The 25,115-nt window shown below is 34.9% G+C and overlaps 1 protein-coding gene across 5 annotated transcripts in view; it reads left to right on the top strand.

The window, feature by feature from the left end:
• LOC106786301 (acid sphingomyelinase-like phosphodiesterase 3b) overlaps positions 1–24,159 on the top strand; it is a 36,287-nt gene extending 12,128 nt beyond the window's left edge. For 2 of the 5 annotated variants that reach the window (XM_014747524.1, XM_014747522.1), the window contains exons 2-10: positions 10,427–10,500; positions 11,256–11,324; positions 12,951–13,158; positions 14,382–14,584; positions 14,674–14,870; positions 19,843–20,023; positions 20,353–20,462; positions 20,571–20,746; positions 22,535–24,159. In XM_014747524.1, coding sequence (XP_014603010.1) covers positions 10,443–10,500; positions 11,256–11,324; positions 12,951–13,158; positions 14,382–14,584; positions 14,674–14,870; positions 19,843–20,023; positions 20,353–20,462; positions 20,571–20,746; positions 22,535–22,796 — 1,464 coding nt within the window. In that variant the 5' untranslated portion in view covers positions 10,427–10,442 and the 3' untranslated portion in view covers positions 22,797–24,159. Of the gene's footprint in view, positions 1–950; positions 1,067–4,424; positions 4,531–10,067; positions 10,166–10,426; positions 10,501–11,255; positions 11,325–12,950; positions 13,159–14,381; positions 14,585–14,673; positions 14,871–19,842; positions 20,024–20,352; positions 20,463–20,570; positions 20,747–22,534 lie in introns of those variants that run through there. The other 3 variants (XM_014747523.1, XM_014747520.1, XM_014747521.1) reach the window with 3 other exon arrangements.
• The last annotated feature ends 956 nt before the right edge of the window (positions 24,160–25,115 follow it).

Genomic DNA, 25,115 nt, shown 5'->3' with positions numbered 1-25,115 from the left:
TTTTTTTCTTCAAAAGGGAAGAAAAAGAAGAAGAACAAGAGAATAAGGCCCTTGTGTTGAAGATCTAGAAAAAGAGTGACGATAAAAGGGGAACTGAATATCCAATTGAATTTTTACATTTTCCACAAGATTTCCTCAGAATATGGAATTCGATACGAAAAAAAAAAAAAAAAAAACAAGAGAAAGGGAAAGCCATTCGATGAAAAGAAAAGAAAATAAAAGGAAGAATGAAGAGTTGGGGATGGGTGGGAGGTTGGTAGGAAATCCTCTTCATTCTTTTCTCACCCACCCTACTAAACGAATGAAGAAGAAGAAGAAGAAGAAGAAGATAACGATTTAATGCTAGCAAATCACCGGGATGAGTGACGGACAGTAGTAGTCTTTGTCAGGGAAACGGAAACAGTTATCGTTTGAAATTTATCGACCAGCATGGGGGGTAGGAGGGAGGAACAGGAAAGGGGGTGAGAGGTATCCTCGAAATCAGGGCAGTTGGGCGTGCGCGAATGGAGCTTAAAAAAGGAAGGAAGGAAGGGGGGCGGGAAACAAAAAAAAAAAAAAAAAATAAAGGAAATCTCTACTTGACGTGTCACGTTGAAATTACTCCCTCGTAGTAACAATGAACTAAGCCCTGGTCTCTTACGTATACATATGTGTATAAACTATGTGTAATATATACATATACATATATATATATATATATATATATGTATTTACAAGTTGAATAAGACCATTGTCGATACGGCAAAACGCTACTTTTTGTTTTCCCCTCGACAAAGTGAAATCGTTGTTGTTGCATTTCTCGCTGTTTCTTTTCCTTTTTTGTTGTTGTTGTTGTTGTTTTCTTCTTTATCTCCCTATCTATCTTTTTCCCCAATGTTTTTTTTTTGTTCTCTCTTTCCATTCCCGAGCCTTTTTGAAAACTTTTTTTTTGTTAACGTTCTTCTACATCTCCTTCCTTCCATTCCATGGATTTTCTAGGCAGGGAACGTGCACACAACACAACATCGTCCACGGCTTATCTTCTTCCATTATTCGCGTTCGGTTCAGCTTTTCCGTCACGGATACGGTAGTACTCTACTACCCCTTCCTATTTATTGAAATGAAAACTTTTCTACAATACTTTGCACGCTAGAAACTTTGATATACTAGAAATATTTTATCTCTCTTTTTTTTTCTCTCTCTCTCTCTCTCTTATTTTCAATATATTAATGAAAGTTTTGTAACGATCGAAAAAGATTTTACGAGTAAATAGACATAGATTGTAGACATACACACTTTACACGCGTGCTCACACGTATACATATACACGTTTACATTATTCACATCCCTATTATAATTTAGAAATATTTTGTCATCTTTTTCTCTTTTTTTTTCTTTCTTTCTTTCTTTCTTTTTTTTTTATCATAATTATCCCTGTGTGTGTATCTATATTAGAATATATTTTTTTTTATAATTTTTCTCTCTATAGAGGAAAATAATGGATACTCTTTTTTTATAATAAATAAATGATACGATATACATAATGTATTTAGTATATATATATGAATGTATCAAGTTTGCGGATAGAGAAATATGATGCGTTAATGTCGTTCGTAGTAGCTTTACGCTCATGTGAAAGATAAATTATTTTCAATGAAAAATGTGTCAGTTTTCTCTCTCTCTCTCTCTCTCTCTCTCTGTTATAAATACAACATGGGGAATATGGGATACCTCGTTTCAATAATGTTAAAATTCAAATCGAAATCCAATTTCTACCTTTATTATTTTTTTTTTTTTGATATATTAACACGAATGATTTTATTTTTAAATTTTATTTTTACATAAAACAAAAAAAGATATACATATTATTTTTACAAGTAGCACATTATTCCTCGGCCCAAAAAAATATTTACGACGATTCTTTGGGACTCGTTGTAAAATAAAAAAAAAAAAATAAAAAAGTCGTTCACGAAAAATTCCAGGATAATAAGAAAAAAACTAAAAATTTTGGTCCGACCCATCGAACGCGCGATCGTTAACTAAAAAATATTTGTCAATTTAAAAAAAGAAATGGATAATAATCGCGAAAAGATAATAAAAGATAAATCGTTTAGCGTATACGGCAAATCGTTAATTTTGAAAAACGTAAAACAAAACCGACATTCGTATATTTTTTCCTAGTTTTTTTGTTGTCGTTGTCGTAGTTTTATTTCGTAACGAAACAGGCCTAAAAAAAAGCTTGGATACGGTTTAGCTTTTAAACACTGTCGGGCAGTCGATCATCGATAAGCTCGTTGGTATGTGATCCTCTGGATTGAAAGGGATAAAAGGGACAAAACGTGGAGAATGAGAAGGATGAGAAGGGGTTGGAAGAAGTCAAAAAAAAAAAAAAAGAAAAAAAGAGAAAGAGAGTCAGAGGGTTAAAACACTGCTCGTAAAAATACGAAAGTGTGAGACGGGACAATAGTTTAACTATATATATATAAAACTATTGCAAGACGATGGCAAGTTAATAAGAAATTGTCACGTGAAGTTGTAAACGCCCCTAAAGTCGATTTTTCTCGGACTTGAACTCGTTCGACCTATGACACTCGCGTATTTTGCATGCATGCTTTACGTTTTATGTATAGAACTTTATATACACTATATTGAGTAACACGTACACATAAAAATATATACAAATACGTTCTCAAATATTATGTTAAAAGCATGTACATACATTCATACATACATACATACATACATATAAAGGGTAAGCTTTTACGTGACACGACACGTTTAAAACCACCGTGCTTTCACCGCCGACCTGGCACGCAATTTCGTCGTAAACGGGGGAAGAAAATTTTTGACACGTTTATCTCTAACCACTTCTTTGTTCGCACATTGTATATCCCCACGCACGAACGAAGGAATGAACGAAGGAATGAACGAGCAAGCTCCCTTTGGAACCAGGACCAACTTTCGCAATATAAAATATGTACTTTGCGAAATAAGTCCTAGAGCTTCTTCTTTCTTAACTAAATCTTACATGATTTCGAGTCTCCAGTGTTGAGGTATTGTATTTTATTCATAAGAAACTTTGTTCTTTTTTTTTTTTTAAACGAAAAATCATCAAGATGTAAAACTTGATACGAAATACAAGCAAGAAAAGAACACACAATCAACCAACCAATCATTTAACTAATAACACGAACATGTAATAAACATTTGGCGTAGTAAAGAAAAAGAAATATGCATCGGAAGGCTAAATTTTATCGCGATTCAACCTAAACGAATAGTCGCTGCTGCTAGCTCTCTCTCTCTCTCTCTAAAAGTACAGAATGAGAGAGAGAGAAAGAAAAAAGAGAAAAACTCGTTTTAGATCCTCGATCAGATACATATTTCTACTTGTGTTGAAGTCGAAGTTGATAGTCCTTGGCTCGGTGCCTAACATTTTCAGTCTGAACGGGGGGAATGGTAAAGGTAGATGTAAAACAAACCAAAAGAGAAAAAAAAGAAATAAAAGAAGGGAAAGAAGAAAAATAAAAAAGAAGAAGGGAAGAAGAAAAATGAGAATGAGAAAGGCTAATTTAGTTGGGATTAATTATATATCGTCACGTCAAATGATAAAGCCTTCAACGGTGAATGTTGGTTGATAGTGGCAATGTTCAGGGTAGATCGCAGAAAAGCAATTCCCACGAAAGCCGATATAGTTCCTCGTTTTACGACAAGGTGGTGGAGAAACAGAAAGAGAAAGAAGAAGAGTAAAGGAAGAGGAGGAAGAGGTGGTGGGGGGAGGGGAAGGACGACTAACGTACATGGAAATTATGGCGGTGTTATATAGCCGTTGGGTGCTAGTATTTTACAATAAAAGCCGACCATTCTTGTGCTGGTATTAACATACCGGAAATAGGACGGCAAATCTGAAATAAGCAGAGAACCCCGCCGCCGCAATTTGGTTTGCTTGCTTTTGTTTCGTGCAGTACCCACTCACAGAGGCCATATTAAATGCTGCTCGAGGCTTCCTAAGCTTTTGTCCTTGAACTGGAGATTTAGCTTCAAAGCTTTAGCTTTATCGTTTCTAATCGTTTCAAAAAATATCGATCTAACATTTGCCCCAGACACACACATACACATATATATATATATATGCGTTTGAGAACATATACTTATTTCTGGGATTATACTTATTCCTTTCAAGGATTCCTGATTTTTCTTTTCTTTTCGTTTCTTTTCCTCGTTTTTGTGTTACACGCGAAAGAAAAAGGTTTTTATAATGATGTCGGAATAATACTTTACTTTGAAATCATAAGCCAAGGAAATAAGTTAAATCATTATTCCGTAAGTCAGAATAGGTCAAGTTTCTTCTTGGAATAGTGAAAAGACGTGCCCATTAAATCTCGATATCGAATGAAGAATGAACGAGGAAGTCACCGTATCTTCCCTTCAAGATTTCTCTGTTTTAGGTTGATTCACGGTGCTCACGTTGCTCAGGATTACCCTAGTCAAGAGAGAAATGGTTTTCCGCAACAGTGATCGTAGTAATCGTTGAATTCGAGCGAAGAGGCTGACGTTTGTATATATATATCTCTTTATCTACTTTCTCACGTTCATTTGGCATTCGAATAAAATATTCAAAGGCAGTAAAACTCACGAGAAAATAATACCACCACCATCACCGCCCACACTGGGGTATAATATTTTTGTTCTTTTTTTTGTTAACCAAAACAATTTGCAAATCGTCAAATAATTACGCGTCTGTCTGTTTGTATTATGTAAAAACCAATCACCAAAAAAATCCCCTCCCGCTTGAGAAAAGAAAAAAAAAGAAAAAATCGAAAATTGATCATTGAAATCGCGCGTATTGAAATCATTATTTTAAATAAACATACGTAAAAAGTAACGAAACAGGAATTAAAGACGATTGAATATTATTTCTAAGATCGTCGTTAAACGATATTACACGAATGCTATTACAAAATTTAAACGTTTATAGGTAAAACCGTAAATCTGTTTGGGGGCCAAACCGCGAGCTATTAAATTAATGTGCACGATTTCGTACGGTTATTAACGACTACGTTTCCATTATTTCGTTGAAAATTTTTGAACGGTCTAGCTGTCGTCTGATACCCGCGAAGCGTATCGATTCGCAATAATTACGAGAGGAGGAGGAGAACGGATTTTCTACTTCATTTTTTTCCCCCTTTTTTTCATTTTTCTCTTTTTTTTCTTTTTTTTTTTTTTTATGTTAGGTGAGAGACACTTTGAAGCAGCAGATGATCAGGGATGGAAAAATAAAATAATATTATATATATATATAATATATATATATAAAAAATAAAGAAAAATAATAAGAGGTCTGAAAAAGGGATAGAGAGAGAAAGAGAGAAAGAGAGAGAGATGACGAAACGATTAAACGAGTAACCAGCCCATACATTAAAGGCCCCCTTTTTTTTCTTTTTTTTTTTTAGAAAGGCCATCATTTTTCACGAGTTATAATCGAACAGAGAGATTTTGTCGAGGCTGTTCCACGAGTTAATGGAACTGCCAAAAGGCTTGCAAAGTCGCTTTTATGAATTTCGAAAACTACTACGTTACTCTCTCTCTCTCTCTCTCTATCTCTCTTTCTTTCTCTTTAGGCAGCAGCTTCGTTGGATGGACATCATTTACGAGAATATTCATATGCTCGTCATCAACAAGGTCTATGATGCGTTTTCGAGTAGTCGAGCGGAATGTAAAAGAGAGAGAGGGAGAGAGAGAGAGAAAGAGAGATAGAGATAGAAAGAGAAAAAGATGGAAAGAGAGAGAAAGAGGGAGAGAGAGAGAGAGAGAGATAGCATGGTATTTTCTATGCGCTACGACGATCTAATAATACTCGGACAAAAAGCTTATTACGGCGTAAGAGTCTTTACGCGCTCATAACTTCCTTCCTACCGTTTAAACGACTATCCTTGTTATATACATGTAGGAATGAGAATGTGTGAGAAGTATGGAAGGTTCTGGAGCATGATAGAGAGAATCATGTGTGTGAATACGTATGAAATAAGATAATCGACAATTGAACGAGATAATATAGAAAATTGTAGTATTAGTTAGGTGTGTGTGTGTGTGTGTGTGTGTGTGTGTACGTGTGCACATGTGATTGACAATCAAACATGGGAGGTATATGGAAGGTTAGTAATATGTGAATGTGTGTGTGTATGTGTATGTCTGGAAGATTTATTTAAGTATAGGTATTATTATATTAAGAGTGTGAATAAAAGATACAGGAGTCAATAAAAGTCAGAGAAAAGATTGTCAGAATTAGAGCAAGCTAATGTCAGAATCAAAGTAAGAATGAAAAATTGAAGTGAAGAGTAAAGTGTCAGAGTAAAAAAAAAAAAAAAAAGCGAAAAGTCGAGAATCGAGAAACTGTTTGATATGTTCGGAGGATAAGAATCTAACATGAGACTTTAATCTTAATTACTCTTTTTGTATATTTATCTCTCAATTATATAACGAATGATATTATTTTATATTATCATATTAAAATGTTAATCGATCAATTTTATTCAGCCACGTATTAAGATATTTAAGACACGAACTTGTGTTAATAATATTCTACACATACGTTATGTATTCTATTAAAGAAATATTAAAAAGGCAAGGGGTAACAGAATAGAAATAGAAATAGTATAAACGTCATTTGTTTATGCGAACATATCAACCGTAAGGAATTTAATAAAAATATCGATTTTATTTACAGAGTATATAAGTAAAAATAAAATCTAAAAATTAAATGTCTATTATTAATTCCTTTAACTCCGAGATGAATCATTTTTAATCGTCGTATTCGAAGATTACATTTTTTAAACACTTGTCACGTTAACAAAATAGAAAAAGATTAATAATAATAATAATAAGAAGAAGAAGAAGAAGAAGAAAAATAGGAAAATGAAAATGAAAATGAAATACACGCGGATATATCCAGCTAAGTCCTTTTAAATCCGTCATCAAGGAAAAGTTTCGTAGTAAAAGGAGGAGAAATAAAAGCAAAGGAGAGAAAAAGATGTAGAGAAAGAAAGAAAGAGAGTGAGACAGGGAATGAGTGAGTGAGTGAGTGAGTGAGTGAGTGAGTGAGTTGTGATATAGTAGAAGAGCAGTTAATAAAAGAAAGAACAGGGACACGATTGTGCACTATTCTACACACCCTTTCCTACGTCACTGGTAATTATTTATCGGCTACCCTTTGACCGAGCTATCCAACGAGCTCGATACCACCCTAAGAGATTCGATTAGTTCAGAGAGACAATCTTTGCCAACCTGCTTTTTGTCCAAAGTAGAAAGAAAAAAAAGAAAAAAGAAGAAAAAGAACAGGCAAATATCATCGATTATCGGAAGAACCATTAGTTCATTAATCGACATTGTAAAATAAGATAGAAAGAAAGAAAGAAAGAAAGAAAGAACGAGAAAGATAGATAAAAGGAGATTGAAGGGATAAGGGATAGTACACAGAAAGAAAGAAAGAAATAAGAGTAGAAAACAAAAAAAAAACAAACAAACAAAAAATCCTACGTGTTCGTGTTTAACGTCGCGTCGCGTCGGTACAATTAATTATCCAGAGATTACACGTACTTCTACCAACGGCAAAGCAAATTAATCGAGGGAGGGAGGGGGTGGGTGGGGTGGGAAGGGGGGTTGGAAGAGAAGAAAATGTAACTCGGATATCGTAATAGTCTGGTATCGTCTACGATATTGACACATCGGAGAAGATTAAAAAAAAACACACACACAAAAAAAAGAGAGACAGAGAGAGATAGAAAAAAAAAAGGGGGGAATAACTTTAACGAGGTATGCATTTACGTCATAGGTATAATCCGAATGCGATACCAGTTATTGGTTAATATATCGTGACTATAACGATACCGATAGCCACCAAATAGATATAATGATGTTTCCCCTAGAGTACGATCAAATCTGTTTCAGTGTCTCTCCCATAGCTCGTTCTCTCTCTCTCTCTCTCTCTCTCTCTCTCTCTCTCTCTCTCACTCTCTTGATAGGTTCGGTTACGTCACCAATACAACACACCGTTTAATTTTCCCCTCCCCCTCCCCCGTTGCCCGTGAACGTAGGTGGTACGATCGCGTTAAACGTCCGAGACGTAATTCGCGAACGAGAGTAACGAAACGAGGTTTCAACGAAAACTCGACATTCACATCGGCCAACATCGTGAATTTCAATTTACGACGAACCAAACTCGTAGGATAGAACCGATAGAATTACGAGCGTGATTCCCAATTACACCCCTTGCCAATCCGTTTATCATTGAAGGAGTGTTTAGACACACGTTTTAATGCTGTTTGTCATTCGTCCAAACCTATTTCCCATTCGCTCGCTCATTCACTCTCTTATATAATACTATCTTTGTCCCTCATTTAATATACATTTTATAACTCTTTAACTTGCTTTTCCCGATTAAGTGATTTCTCTATCTATCTCACTCTCTTTTTATCTATCTATCTATCTATCCATTTATAGCTTTAGTTCTAGTCCGAACTCTCTATCTCACGAATGAGCTCGACTGATTCAAAGGGATTTCAGAGTATTGCTGAACGTTTATTGGATAGTCTTCACCGCGTTGCTCCGTTTTCGGGCTGAACAGCAACGAACGATTTTCACCGAACATTATATAGCCTTTTCGAAAGGTTCGTTAGCGTGCGTCGAATTGGTGATCAAGTCGAATTCTTCTTGGAAAATAGTCCAAATTCCATGACAGTGTTTATCGAATAATGAAATGTTGACTACTGTCCACTTGGGAACATGAAAAAGATGAAAAATAAAAATAAAAAAAAGGAAAAGAAACAAAAAGAAAGAAGGAATATATTGTAATTAACGGGTTTTTCGAGTAATCCAAAATTAAACGAAAACATTCAACGAAATATTTCTCTCTCTCTCTCTACTCGAATAATAATTAAATTTTTCTAATTAGATCTTATGATTTTTTGAAATGTGATGCGTAAGCTTAAGTTAAGTTTTGAAGTTAAATCAAATAAGATTCTCATTTGAATGGAAATGAAAATAATTTTCTAATTGTATTATTATCCGACCAAAAAATAATACTTCGTAGTAATTTAATATAGGAAATATCATGAATATTTTCCTCTGGATCTACATACATTCATTATTATCCAGCTAGGTTGGCCTAGCTAGCTAGCTAGCTAGCTGGCTGGCTAGCTGTGTTGGTTTCCCGGTTAAACGAAATAGAAAAGTTCACAAAAACTAACCGGAATTCCTTCCTTGTGTGTGAACGTTGAAACGCATAGATCTTTCTGAAACGTTGCTCGCACGGCTAGTGGTCCTGTTGAATAATTCTCTACACAACCGACAAATAGCGCGTGTCGTAATATCTCATACGCGGATAGCAAAAGCAGCATTACGCGAGATGTGCTTTCATGGAATTCAAGATAGAATTTTTCCTTCCTGCTCTTATATTTCTCTTCTTGCCATTCTTTTTTTTATTATTATTATTATTATTAATATTATTCTCCTTCTTCTTCTTCTTCTTCTTATTCTCAACTTTTTATATATTCTTCTTATATTTATTTGTCTTTATTTCTATCCATTTGTTTTTTTATACCACGCGAGTCTCTCGTAGAAATGGCTTCGGGCAATATCGATAAGTCCCGTCAATTTCTTTTTTATTTGTTATCGTTTTTATTCGCAATAGGTCGTTAGTAGTCGTCTCGATTCGGTAAAGAGTACTTATTTATACGCCTCGTTCGTCATATCAGCTTCGATCGTCAAACGATTTACGATGTGCGACCTGAAACACTGGATATTGGCTCGCCCCTTTACGATCTCTCTCTCTCTCTCTCTTTCTCTCTTTCCTTTCCCTTTCATCATCCCTTGCTTACTCACTCTCTTTATTTTCCTCTCTGTCTCTTTCCTTTCCTTTCCTTTTCATCATCCCTTGCTTGTTCACTCTTCTTATCTCTCTTTCTTTCTTTCTCTCTCTCTCTTTCCTTCTTGATGAAAGTCGGAAAAGGAGTGAGAGAGAAATCTTTGCGAAACCCTGCGTGATCCGCCTTCCTCGTTTATTAACTCTCAAATGCATGCTTGGAATCCCTTAGATGCGACTTAAAGAGTTAAGCACTGTGAGCAAGATTCTTAGAATGTCTAATATCATACTCGAGGAATCTTCAAGTGGAAAAAGTTTCATGTCTCTTGGGAAAGTATTTTCTACGGAAGATATATATATATAATGGATTACGTTTTTTGATACACCTTTTACATCATTTCATTTATTAATCATATGCTTTTCCCCCCTTTTTTTTTTTTCTTTTCTTATTTTTTTTATCGATATCTATCATATTATACAATATATCTATACTGTGTCTCGTTGTTTTATATATACATACATTAATTCTAATTTAAAAATATTCAATCTAACGATATTTATAAATAAGATGAAGTATCAATATTCTTGCAGATTCAATCACGGGAAAATGATCCGAGATTACTTGATGCTGCTTTCGTGGTTTTGCGCGGTACAAGGAAAGATAGGCAAGTACGACGATGCGTAACCGCACCATTCTCATACTTCTCGTGTATCTCATCATACTGTACATAGTGGATTTTCTACGATAAAGAGAGCTCCGGTTACTATCGCAAAGTATTAATATTTCTCGAGATATATTTTAATAACGATCGCGAGATAAACTAAATTGTCATCCGAGAAATATACGAAGGAAACAATAAGTTTTTGCATCTAATTAATCTCATTTTTATAAATTTTTATATATATATATAAAAGGATATCGAAAAATAATTAGAAATTACATTTGAGTATGATCAAAATTAACATTCTCTATTTTTGTCGAATATTCCATCGTTCGAGAATAAAGTGCGAGATTGAATGAACTTTCGCGAATATTTAAAAAAAAAAAAAGAAAAAAGAAAAAAACGGGAAGTACAAAATTAATTATCTTAATGAAGAACGGTCAAATATTAAGCGAAGTTAAAAATGAAACATTTAATATTATTTCGTTCAAACTTTTTTATATATATATATATATATATACCATTAAAAACGACCGTAATAATATTTCGATTTAGTTATTCGTTTATATCGATTTAGTGATTTTACTTGTTCAAATTGTTTCCCACTTTGTATACATTCTATGTAACAGAAATGACGATCGATTTGGAAATATGTATCAGTAATAGAAAAATACGAAATAAAATATCGAATAGACTATGGTCGTAATTGTCATCGTTTTAATCGTAGTCGTTGGTATCACTGATTCTGTCTGTTTCAGGATATTTCTGGCACATCACCGACATTCACTATGATCCAAAGTACGGCACCCAGGGAAATTTTGGGAATGGTAAGTAATCTTCTCATAGCGTTGTGCATAATATTCCAACCTGATACGTCCTAACATTTTTCTCCCATACCAAACTCTTCCTTTATAAATCCCCTTTATCGAGATTTACTTCTCTACTCTAGCTTTATCAAACACACCCCTACACCCCTACACACATACACAAACACACATATACAATAAAAATATTCAAATATCCAAACAAATATATATATTCCACGCATTTCTATTTCGCGGTAAAATCTTTTCCACATGTGTATGTATATGCTTACCGATCGTTTCGAAATACTTATCCAACGTCTACGTTGATAGTAGTGGTGGCACGAGGTTTACATAAAATACCAGCGGTAGCTTAAATTGCTGCTGCCCTCGAGTCCCTTCCACACCCTTCTTCTCTCTTTTCACCCTACTCTTTCGTTCTCTCTTTCACTCTTTACATCCCCCACATGCCACTTGGACGTTAATAGTGACGAGTGAGAACCGTGCTCGTTCTTTTGCCTGTACACACACACATACACAAAAACACACTAATGTAATAAAATCGTATACATTCGCATACGTAAAATACACGTATATACGCACATACCAACCTTTCTTCTATGAATGTACATCACCCTTCGCCATACGATGTTAACCGTGCAAAAACATTTCGATGGGGCGGGAGGGGGAGGGGGAGAGAGAGAGAGAGGAAGAAGAAGTAGTAAAAGAGGGAGAGACCGAAGGGAAAGAAAATACGGGAATAAAATCTTCCGACGGTGGTTGGTGAATTTCGTAGCTGTTTCGCACCCGCCGTTATAACTTTGGCATGCCTTTTGAAAACGCGAAAAGGGGTGCTCTCCACCTCCTCTACCACTTGTGTACGCGCCGCAATTTTCGTACCTTTTTTTTTTTTTTTTTTCAAAAATACTTCGTTAGATTTGAGATTAAAGTTGAAATGGAAGCGGCCCGGCCATTACCGAGACCAACGATTTCGATGAAATTTACAGAACATTGGAGAAAGTTTGTTCGCGTTAATATAAAACAATAAAAATTAAAAATTAAAAATTAAAAATATTCAATTAAATATATATATATGAACGCGTGTACCCCATCTCTTCTCTTCTACCATCCTTCTTTAATTTTATTGTTGTTCTATTTACGTGTGTGTGTGTGTGCTTTTATATAATACTTATTATCACTACTATTCAAAACTATTATCTTTTTACGATCAAAAGATATCTTTGAAAAAATATGTCGCACGTATATCGATTTTAAATAGTTAAACGATATTTCACATAGTCTTTGAGTCAAATCCTCTCACTCTATTAATTTCATTAAATTTGCTAAAAGCTTCAAACCGTTTGAAATTGTTCAGACAAATTGGATGTTAGGATAGATTTAACGAAGAATGATATATTTTTAAATAGGAAGATTCAATTAATTAGAACTGAATATATGTATGAGACAAATGTGAACGATGGAACGAATAAAATGATTTTTATAAATGAAATTCATATCCTATCCTTTCGAAATCCATAAAATTATACAAAAAATCGAAGTCTAATGAAACAGAAAAAAAGGAGAGATAACGAACAAGATTCTAAAGGATTTTTTATTCATATTATCGATTTTGTCTGATCTTCGTTCTAGGTTGCAGATATACGAGGAACACCATCGAAGGGGTTCCAGGGTTTTCAGTGGGTTCAAGTAGACTGGACAGAAAGATAGGAGGAGGAGGAGGAGGAGGAGGACAGTTTGGTGACTATAACTGTGATACGCCATGGGCACTGATCGAATCAGCAGCACAGGCAATGGAAACAAAACACGATGAAGGAATCGAATTCGTCCTTTGGACGGGGTAAGTCAAAATGTTAGATTCCGAATTTCGTTGCATTGAACGATAAGATCAAGCAAGTGCAACAAAGTGCAACAAACGTTATAACCGCGTGACTGGTTCGATTTTCCTATGATTTCGTTAACGCCCGTCGTGAATTTGTACAATAATATTGAATATTTAACCCTTCACGGGTTTTTGCCAATCATAGAAACAAATAAAAGGAAATAGAGAGGATATATTTTTTTTGTTTTTGTTTCGTTTATTTTGTTAAAATCTTTTCGGCGTTAGAGTTTAGGTATATAAAAATAAATTTTATTTTCGGTCGTTCGGGTCAACGTACGCGTTTGCGCCTTCATTTGTTCGCGTTATAATCTCGCGAAATTCTGCCACGATTAAAGTCGACAGAATGGCGTGCTCTCGTGTACCAGGTTTACATCGTAATACCATAAAGAGAAATATGTATGCACGCACACGCGAAAAGAGCGCGCCGAGTTGTTGGGGAAATTCAAGCTCGAATCGTTCCGACATTTTTGATAAAACAACGTGATTTAACTCTATGCAATACATACGTGTATATATATATATATATATATACATATATGGATATCCTTTACGTATATTTTCCCGAACAATAATAATTAAATTGACCGACTTGATAATCAGTGAATTGTGAAATTCGTATTTCCCTATTGTAATCAGCTCATTAGTTTAATCCGTATATTGTATTAATTATTAATCGCATTTCAATTCATGCGTAACGTTTGCTCGAAACTTTGATTTATACCAACCTATTAAAGGAGCCTGTTTTTAACTTTGATTATCGAATTATTCATGATTCCAAATATACGGACGATCTTTCTCTGATTACACAATATAAACGTATACAAAACAAATATTCGTAAATATACTTTACAAGAAAATATTTTCAACGCGAAATCAAATGAATTGAATACGATATAATAATACATATATACCTATCTACCTACTTACATAATATAATTACATGTTACGAATAACTAAAAGAACGAAGAAAAATATGAAATTTAATTAATTAAATGTAGGAGGATATAAAAAGTTGATCGTAAACTCTGAAAGAAATTAATGTTAAATTCTTATCTCATCTTTGTTACACCGTAAACTCGCATTACTATCGATTCGTCAATCGATTATGGTCACCACTTCTCCTCGTAATCCCCTAGGCGAGCTTCGACTAAGGCTAACGAGGTCGTAACTACTTGTTGCAGTGACGCACTGACGCGTACGGCCCTGACTGACGAGCTTCGACTGCAGTATTTGCAGAATTTGACCGATCTGTTGTCCCGCACGTTCAAGTCGCAATTTGTGTTTCCTGCATTGGGACACGAGGAAATAGGGGTGAGTTTCCAACAGCTATCTTTGCTTTGGCAGCAATGGGTACCACAAGAAGCTATGGATACTTATCTAAGAGGTTAGTTCGAATAAAATATCTCTGATCTACAACATAAAAACGTTAGTAGAAGATCATTTAGATTCGAATATCGATTGTACTTTACACAGCTGGCTATTATACGATCGAACAGAGTTCAGAAAAATATCTGATCGTTTTCCTCAACACGAATCTTTGGATAGACTTATCGAATAATCGTAATGCACAACGAACTAATGGTATGAACGTCGATCATTTGCAAGATCCATTTGGTCAATGGGTCTGGTTCGAATCTGTCTTAAAAAAAGCACGCAAAGAAGATAAAGCGGTAAGTAACAAATTAATTTATCAATTTATTCAACGTGTTATCAAAGTTTAGCTTGGTTGTTCGTTGGTTAGATGTAATACGAACATGCTATTAAACTAACTGATTATATAAGTCTGAACATTGTCGCTAAGTATCGTTCGTAGAGTAAATGTATTATGAGAGGAAGTTCGATCATTAAAAGGATCAAGTGATCGCCATGGTATTAATCGGATACGTAAAATTCGTTTGAAATGTAATGTTCCTAACGTATTACTATACTTAGCTAGATGACGCGTTTATGTATCGAGAAACGTTCGCAAATGAGATTCCGTTGATCGTCCGTCAAAATCCGACAGGACATGATTTATCGACTCAAGTACACACGAAGTCCATCCTTAACTCAACTATACGAACAGACGATGGCGTGTTCATCGTCAAAGGACGATAGAGATCTAACTTTCCCTTTCATGGGTTACACCTCTAATCGTTCCTTGGATCAACACTCTCACCATTATTATATCTACTAGTTGTTCCCATTCCCCCCGATTCCATTTACTTTCGATCACTTTGAAGGATTACCTCAATCAGGATATCGGTAATCAGACAATTTTTACGATCAATCTAGTTTTACCCTTTTTTCGATGGATCAAAAAACGTGAGAAAGAATATAGAATCCAATTTTTCTTTCAACAAATTCTTATTTCACGTCGAATAGAAAAATGACGACAAAAAAAGAAAAAAAAGAAAAAATAGATCTCTCGTTGGATTTAACTGGTAACATTTTGCTAAGAAAAATCTAGGGAAATGTTAGACGAGCTGATGCAAGAAGAAGAAGAAGAAGGAAAAGGGAAGAAAAGGACCGAAGGGTAGGGACAAATATTGCGACTCAAACTTATCGGTTATCGATTACACCCTAAGGCGCATAGAACGAGGATGACATACGCGAAGAGGAGCTTACTTGGGCTTTTCCTACGCGAGTGGACGATGCAACCGGGTATCGATAAATTATGGAAGGACTTCGTATTCCTATGAACGACGAGAAACTACCAACCCTCTCACACACACACACACACACATATATATATATATATATATATATATATATATATATACATATGTATACACCCCATTGCACGCCTATGCCATTGATCCTGATCGGTATTAACTACCATCTAGCTATAACATTCTCCGTACAGTACACCATAGCCACCATATCTGACACATAAGTACACACGAGCTGTAAGCAGTCCTGGCATTTCGTAGCATACTCCAATACCTACGGATCGTACATTTCCCACGATAGTATTGTCACCTCTATAGAATACCAAAGAGATTCTCCTCTATTCTCTATCTTTTCTTGACGTCTCTTTCCGAGATCTTAGATCTTTGTTAGAAGCTTATATGGCATTCTTCAAAACCATAAACGTAGCTCTCGGCAAACTCAACTTACAGTCAGCTATTTCATTTCACGATATTTCAAAGATTTTTCTGGATTACGAGAAGAGAAGAAGAAAAAAAAATATATATATATATATATTATATAATGAAAATAAATACGGTATATTCAATCCCTTGAAAAAAGTTCAAGGGCTCGATCGTAATCCTTTAAACACACAAAAACTCTTCAAATTGTATTAGACTAGTTTGAAATTTCTTTAAGAGTTTTATTTGTCGACGAAGTTTAATAAAATATAAGTTTCCTTCCTTAAGAAATTCTGTTTCGCAAAATGGAAGATAAAAGTTTATGAAATAAAGAAATAAATCTATCGAAAAAGGGATGGATTTTACTTGTTAGTCGTTTAATCGAGCCAATTTCCATGCTCAACTTTGATCGGGTTGTTCTCAGAGAGAGAGAGAGAAAAAAAAAAGAAAGAGATTCGACTAAATTAACGTAACAATTGTTGCAGAGAGAAAAACTCTGTTGGGGTAAAAAATATTTCGATTTTTATTAAAATATACCGATGACGTTATTCGGATTCGTTATCGAGTATTAATAAAATGAAAATGTTGAAGCGTTAATCTCTTGGAAGTGGGCAAACGAAAAGGACTAATAAGATTATAGAAAGCTGATTTACATGAACAATAAACCAATGTATTCTATACAACTCTATAAATACGAATATAGTTATTATTCTTGGAAATATATATATATATATACTAAACCGAAAGTAGGAAAAAGAGAAAATATTATTTCGCGATAGATTTTTTCTTTTTTTTTTTTTTTAGGGAATAGGGGAGAGGAAAATTTTGTAATCAACTCAGGCAGAATAGAAAATCCGATTTAACGTCGATAACTATAATCCCCGTAGGTTGCAATAATCCATAAGCAGTTTCGGTTTCCTCGATCCGACGAACCAACTCGAAAATCGAGGATGGAGTTAGCGAACGGTATGGCAACGACGACGACGACGACGACGATGAGAAAATCGATCGATTCTCGACAGACCGATAATACGATTACAAATTACGGGCCGTTTAAGCGCGTCAGCGACAAAACTGACCAATCAGCGTCCCTATTGTCATCACGTCGTATTCGTTCTCTCTCCGTTCCTCGGTGAATGCTACTACTACTCTTTCTCTCTGAATCTTCCACATTTTACCTACTTTTCCACCATGATATTTAAATAGAAATACTTTATTTATAAATCGATATTTCTATCTCACGACCAATCTTTTTCACACACGGATTATTCTATCCTAAATTATTAAATTATTCCCTTTTTTGTTCTGTTTTATGTTTTTTTTTCTTTGTGATAAAGAATTAATGGTATATAAAACAATTTTTATAAAAAAAAAAAACACACACACAAACTAAATAAATATTCTAAATTTATTTATATCCTCTATCTATCTATCTATCTAACTAATCGAAAGATATTAAAATTTAATTATCGAACTTATAATTAAATTGTTTTTATTTATACAAGAGAGTCCTATATCAAAAGTATATCCATAGATAAATATATCGATGTACATGTATATTCTACTCGATAAAGATACAGTCTAAACTTAATGAAAAGCGATAGGCGAATTGTTGGTTGGTACATCTGTTGTCCTAACCGGTGAGTCCACGTGTATATCAAGTTGAGAATATCGTAGGAAAGCTCATCGACCGAATGTAAGCATCGAGAACAACGCACCATCTCTAGTTTCCTCTTGTTTGTTCGCTACTTGGATTTCGGTATACGGATTAGTATAGCGAACTTCATAATGGATTAACGCGAAGAGAGATTAAATACTTTACCACTGAAACAAAATAGATCTAGAGAACAAGAGAGAGAGAGAGAGAGAGAGAGAGAGAGAGAGAGAGAGAGAAAAATAATGATACATATACGCGATATAAATTACTCGAAATATTTTCAAGTAGTATGTTAAATATTTTAGACACATTATGGAAAATTTCATAATTTCATTGCGTTCAAAAATATATAATTATATCTTAATAGAAAATTCAATGAATAATGATTAATGAAGAAATAATATAATATATATATACTAAACTTTTAAAAAAATATCTAAGTAACTAAACAAATAGTAAATTATTATCGATCTAATTACTTCCGCCATTCCATTACTTCCTTCATCTCTTTCCTATTACATCTATCTCCTTTCTTATCAAATAATCTCCCTTCCCCCACCCCCCCTCCCTTTTTCTCTCATTCTTTCTTCCTCACTTTATTTCTTTCCCTCTCTTATTCCGATTATTCGAAAATGACGTTCGCCGGAAAACGATCTTAAAACGAAAGAAGGAAAGAAGTTGGTACCTTCTCTTCTAACGTTACGTCCCATCATCAACATTAGTAACTTTTCTTAGGTTTTCTTTGTCGAACCGATTCCATTCCTATTTTTGCTCATTCCAGAGTTCCATCGAGGTCGTTCTTTTTTCTAGAAAAAACTATCGCGATGACAGTAGACGGCTTTGAAATCAAACGAGGGCTTGTGAAACGATATCATCGTAAAATGAACTTGAGAGAGAGAGAGAGAGAGAGAGAGAGAGAAAGAGAAGAGGCTAATTTCACGAAAGTATTTGATCGAACGTTTCCTCTCTCTCTATCTCTCTCTCTCTCTCTCTCTCTCTTTTTAACATATATAACCTCCAACCCCACTTACTTACTTCCTTCCTTCCTTCCTTCCGTTTTTTCTTTCCTTTTACCATGATTTGTATGCACCATCCAATGCGAATTTCTATAAGAAAACGAGATATCCTCTAATCATGCGTGACTTCATACACAGAGATCCATTTCATGAATATGATTATCTCTGACGATGATAACGTCAACGATTTAAATTTCTTTTTTCACGCTTATCCATTTCATTTTCTACAATTTTACGCTCTATGTGAATTAGAATTTAAAGAAATGATTTTGATATTAAATAAATAATACGTGAGATATAATGACAGGAGAGATTAAATTTACGAAATTATATTAATAATTATATTATCGTTTTAACCCTCTCTTCAAAAAAATCTCTAAAAAAAAAAAAAAAAAACAAATCTAATGAATCGAAATAGAATTTAATATACCCCCCGTGTATTTATTCAAATAATTTTTACGGATGATCGCTTTATTTCAATTTAAATCCACTTTTCTATTCCAACTTTGGATTCTTCTTTCTACGAAAAGATATATAAAAAAAAACCAAAAATAAAACGGTAAAGTTATCTCGGAGAAAATCATAAATAAAAAAAAAAAAAGAATAAAATAAAAAGGGATATAGAAGACGATCGCAAATATTTGTCGGTTTGTTTGAAACTGACAAAAAGAATATAATACGTAAAGGATTTAGTGGTTAGTAACGAGAAACTTTCACCATCTATCTACCCCCCCCCATTCTAGGCTAACTTGCACGCATTCGTACGTGACTCGCATCAAGGGTATATTTAGTTAACGTATATGTGTTCACGTGACAAGGTTGACGTGCGTGATAAGGTTTGGCAAAAAAAATAGTGTGGGTGCGTGTATACGAGTGACTGTATTTTCTGGGTGAGCAGGTGTTCATCGTTGGTCACACACCACCAGGAGAAGACGATCGTGAAAGCGGTGCTGCAACCCTGAACGAGAGGCACAACGCCAAGTACCTTCAGGTGGTACGTCAAAATGCGGACATCATACGCGGACAGTTCTTCGGGCACTGGCACTCTGACACGTTTCGTGTCATTTACAGTGACACTGGTACGTACTTTTTCAAATAACAAAAAAATGGGAACGCGCTTTCTTTCTTTTTTTCATTTTTTTTTTTTCCTTTTCCTTTTATTTCTTTTTTTTCGTCTCACCTCGAAATCCGGAATAGGGCTCATTAGCGCAGCTAGAACTAAGTCCAAATTTATGCTAATTAATATTCACAGCTTTTTTTGGCTTTTTTTGGCTCTTTTTTTACTTAAAGGACTATTCTACAAATGTTTCCTAATATTCTCTCTCGTTACGTCTTTTTTATTTGTCTATTGTATTATTATAATAGTTGGAATTATACTTTTACGAACGTGTTGTTACGTATCAAATAGGAAATCCAGTTTCTTGGATAATGATTGCACCGAGTATAACGCCCAGTGCACCGGGAGGACCTAACAATCCAGGATTGAGACTGTACAAATTTGAAACTGGTACAGGACAAGTGAGTAAATGAATTTCAGAATGAAGGAGACGACGACTCTTTAAAAATAAAAATAAAACAAAAGAATCGATATCGATTATCGGGAATATTTTCGTATATTGTTCGCAGGTTCTAGATTATAAGCAGTATTATCTGGATTTAATGGAAGCAAATAAGCAAGGCTCGGCAAATTGGAAGGTCGAGTATGCGCTCTTAGATTATTACGATCTGAAAGAGATAACCGCGATCAGCCTGCATGATCTTGCTGATCGATTCACGCAATCCAGCGACTATGCTTTCGTAAGGTACGTAATTAACTGCTAACATTTTACAACAAAAAAAAAAAAAAAAAGAAAATGTTAAATAAAATCGAGGGTTAATATAACTTATTAAATCTCTTGAAAAAAAAGTCAACAAAATTAGATTAATTGGATTACCGCGCTTGAATTACATTTGTTTCATTTCGATCGATTTCACATAATTATCGTGGATTAATTATAACATTCGCGTACAAAGATTAAATTAATATTTCTGTATAATGCAAAATTATTATTGGTCAATTACAACTGCAAATTTTCATGCAGCACACATAGTAGAAAAGTACGATTATAATAATCAAATTAGAAACGCCTCTTCCCTTTACGTCGTACTTACGTATTAAAATTAACATCTGGCATTAATTAGTTTCCACGAAATCGTTAAAACCTAATGTGCCCGACAAATGTGGGGGGAAGAAAAAAAAAAAAAAAAGAACAAGAAGAGAAAGAGAGAAAGAAAGCAGGAAGTTTTGTGTCTCGAACTAGCAACACGATATTACAATTTGACGGTTGCGTGAGATATTTCGTATCACGATAAATCGACCTACTATTAATAATTCCCATACTTCTCTTCGCAATTATCCGCGATAATAATTTCAGGCAAGTAGAGCAGATAACTGTCTGCCCTTTTCGAGCCAATCGCACCATTACGATGCTAATGGTCGTCCGGATACGGTAGATCGAAATCAACACATACACACATATAGATTTCATGTATTTAAGCAATATATCATTTATCAGTTATGTGTGCGTATCTATATGAATCTATGATTACGTTAAAGCGACGAAAAATTAAAACGAGTTCTTAAACTAAAGAGATAATATCTTCCGACAAAAAGTTAAATACGTAACTAACGAAAAACTCGTGTTGGTTTGTGACCGACGATCTGTCAAAAGTACGGAAATGTTTGATATTCCAAAGCACGGTTCTCTAAACGAACGTGACAAACATTTTTATCGATGTTCATCTCGACCACCGTCGGATATATTCCCCTCGTATTTACACTTTCCATGAGCCTTGAAATAACGATTACTATACCTATACCATTTACATGCAATTTTATTTCGAACGCGAATAAACTTAGATTAGAATAATTAATCATAGCTAAAGTTACTTTCCTGTGTGAGCTAGCTAAAGTGAATCAATAAATAATTACAAAAATAACAAAACAAAAAGAAATACGATTTCCAACCGAGACAGATAAAAGCCAAAAAAAAAAAAAAAAAAAAGGGAAAGAGAGAGAGAGAGAGAGAGAGAGAGAGAGAGAGATAAATAGAGCGAGAGAGAACTTGAGAAAGTTTGAAACAAAGTTGCGACGAGCAAGAGCTATAATAAGTTCCCGAGAGAGCAGCTTTCAAGAAGTCAAATATTATCGGAAAGCGTACTTTTGTCAATCGACGTAGGATGAACGGAACGGGAACACGAATTTCTACGGAATTGTCGGTATTAAATAAACGAAACGTTGAGTGAACGAAATAACTCTCTGGAAAAAGAAAAACAAAATTGTATTATCGTAAAAACCCCCCTAAAAGAAGAGACATTTTTCGAAATAGTGTCTCCTCGTATATACTTAATAAATTAAATACACATTCGCAAAATGATTCCCATAAATATAAAGAAAAGAAATATCTTATAAAAAAACAATGTATCCTATATACTGTTCAATCAATCAGTCGATCGTAAATACGAATCATATTTAACCATTTCATAATTAACCGAAACTTGCAAGCCTCTTCCTACTACTACACCTTGCAAGTATATTCTCTTTTGTGCAGGTATTACGCAGCTAACACGGTGCATTTGCCGCGCGAAGTGGAAACGATTTGGGGTTGCGGTGGTCCTCTGAACGGGGCCTGTGCTTTGCACCATTATTGTACGGTCACTCGATTAAATGCAGATTTGTACGAGCAGTGTTACGCCTCTTACGCATTTCCATTGGCATCGAGAGGAATTTCTACAACGTATTGCAACCTGTCTATCGTCAATAGCTTGCTACTTTTACTTATGTTCTTCGTAAATCTCCAACAAAATCGGTAGGATGCGAAAAGGATGAACTTTCGTTGAAGCGGCTACGATCGAAATTGTTACCTGGCCGCTTAAACGAATCTACAGAGAGAGAGAGAGAGAGAGAGAGAGAGAGAGAGAGAGAGAGACAAACAGATCATTTACATACACACGCAAACACACACACATACAGACAGATAGGCAAACACACGCGTGAACACATTATCACATTTAAACGAACATACATATGCAGTGATACAAATACAGCTACGTTTCTTCTTTTAGTCATCGTGTCGTCCCCGAGAATCAGGGTCGAAGCGCCCGCACTCTCTTCGTCGAGATAAGTAAATCCTCGTTCTAGGATAGCCGACTATAATGGCGAACGTATCTCGACGTGAAGAACACCGCAAGCGCGATCTCCTTTGTCTCCTTTTCTTCCTTATTTCTTTTTCTAACTTTATCTTTTCTCTATCTCTATCTCTTTTTCATTTTCTTTTTCTTCTCTTTTATCCTCATATTCCTTTTTCCCCCCATCTAAAATCTTTTTCTTTCAACCCACATCGTACATGTGGGTACTCTTATTCGAGAATCACACATCGTATCACTTTGTTTTGAAGGATAAATGCGAATATCGTCGACCGAGAATGATTGGAATCGTTGAAATTTTCTTACACCTTCAATCATTTCTACAGCTTTACTTTCTTTTTCTTTTCTTCCCCCCCCCCTAACCCTTCCTTTCCTTTTTCTCCCTCTCCTTTAACTTCGAATCGGGTTCGTGCCATCGGCAAAACGAGATTCCCATTTCCATTTTCATCCCACATCCCACCCCCACACCCAGGCCCACCCCCACAGCCGCTACATTACGAGATCACGACGAATCGAACTCGAAATTTTCTCGGATCGACGTGACGCGGCTGCTTTCCGAGATTTTCTGTTTGAACACCCTTCTTAGACCACCCCCCACCCTCCCTCTTTTTTTCTTCTTCTTCTTCTTATTCTACTTCTACTTCTCTTACTCATTCTTTTTGTTACATTGGATACATCTTGCAACGTTCCTCGGATGGCCAGGACGTTGATCGAACGAATTTTTTGAAACGCGAATGACGGATGATACTTTTGGATCTTTTTCCAAACATTCGTTTGATCTTTACTTTTTGTGCTATCAATTTTTTGTTTTTTTTTTTTTTTTTTTCTTTTTTCTGTTTGTTTCAAGTAGACGTTGTTGTTTCCGTTTAAAGGAGGTAGAGCTTTGTGCGGAGTCGACGATTAGGAAATGTTACCACACGTCGGAGTGCATAGCTTAAAGAGCCATTATATTCGTACCACCATTTTGCGATTATATTGTCGAAACGATGCAGTATTTCTTAATAAAGGATTCATGGATTTGTATGAAAAAGTTTTTCTTTTATTCGTTCCTATCAATTCTCTTTTCCCCTCCCCCCCCCCCATTTCCAACGAAATCCTTCGTTGCGTTCGATTTTATACGATTGTTCCCGTCGATGTGGAAAAAAATTGTATAAAGCAACGTATTAATCATTACCAGGGAAAAGGTAACGTTACAACGTTAATCGAATATAAATTGAATTTTCCACGAATGGTACCAGCATCCGTTTCTAAAGTTATCCAACCCAATAATAACTGACGAAGAAATTAAAGAAAATTTACACTCAATGGATTGGATTTTACTAAATTACCCCGTACAGTTTAATTATCCTACGAATCGATTTATTATTTCAATAACGCTCCATTATGATTAAAACATTGTCGAAAACAATTACTGCTACTGTTGTTGCTGTTGCTGCAGCTAGCTAGCTTGCTGCACCTGCTAGCTACTGTTATTAATAAATCTATAAAAAAAAAAAAGAAAAAAAAAAACAAAAACAAATTCGCAAACGTTCGATCCTTTGTAATCGTTATTAAAACAAAAAAAAAAACCAACAAAATATCAATGCTAGAGATTTCAAAACGAAAGCTTAATAAATACCATGGAAATATATGTATACACAGGTGGAATATAACGAGACAGGAGCATGTAAAATCTCAATTAATTTCATAGCCGGTATAGTTAGTATCAAGTGGAGTTCCTGAAACGAGCTCGGCTTCGAAATACCAGGTGACAACGGATATGAAGATAAGTTGTTCATTAACTCGAGGGGGTCATTTAGCGGAAAATGTGAGAATTTTGCTAGCTTTAATGAGATTCCGAGTTCTCTATATGAAATCACAGCTTGGAAATGAAGATCGTAGTTACGTACTGAATAAAACTGATCTAATGAAATCGCTAATGTAAGAGAAATTGGTATAATATCCTTTAACGTGATTCAAATATATTCGGGCAAGAGAGAATATTAA

Source organism: Polistes canadensis, unplaced genomic scaffold, assembly GCF_001313835.1.
Source record: "Polistes canadensis isolate GaletaPanama2010 unplaced genomic scaffold, ASM131383v1 scaffold_71, whole genome shotgun sequence".
Taxonomy (NCBI): Eukaryota; Metazoa; Arthropoda; class Insecta; order Hymenoptera; family Vespidae; genus Polistes; species Polistes canadensis.
This window is presented reverse-complemented; position numbering and strand designations above follow the sequence as displayed.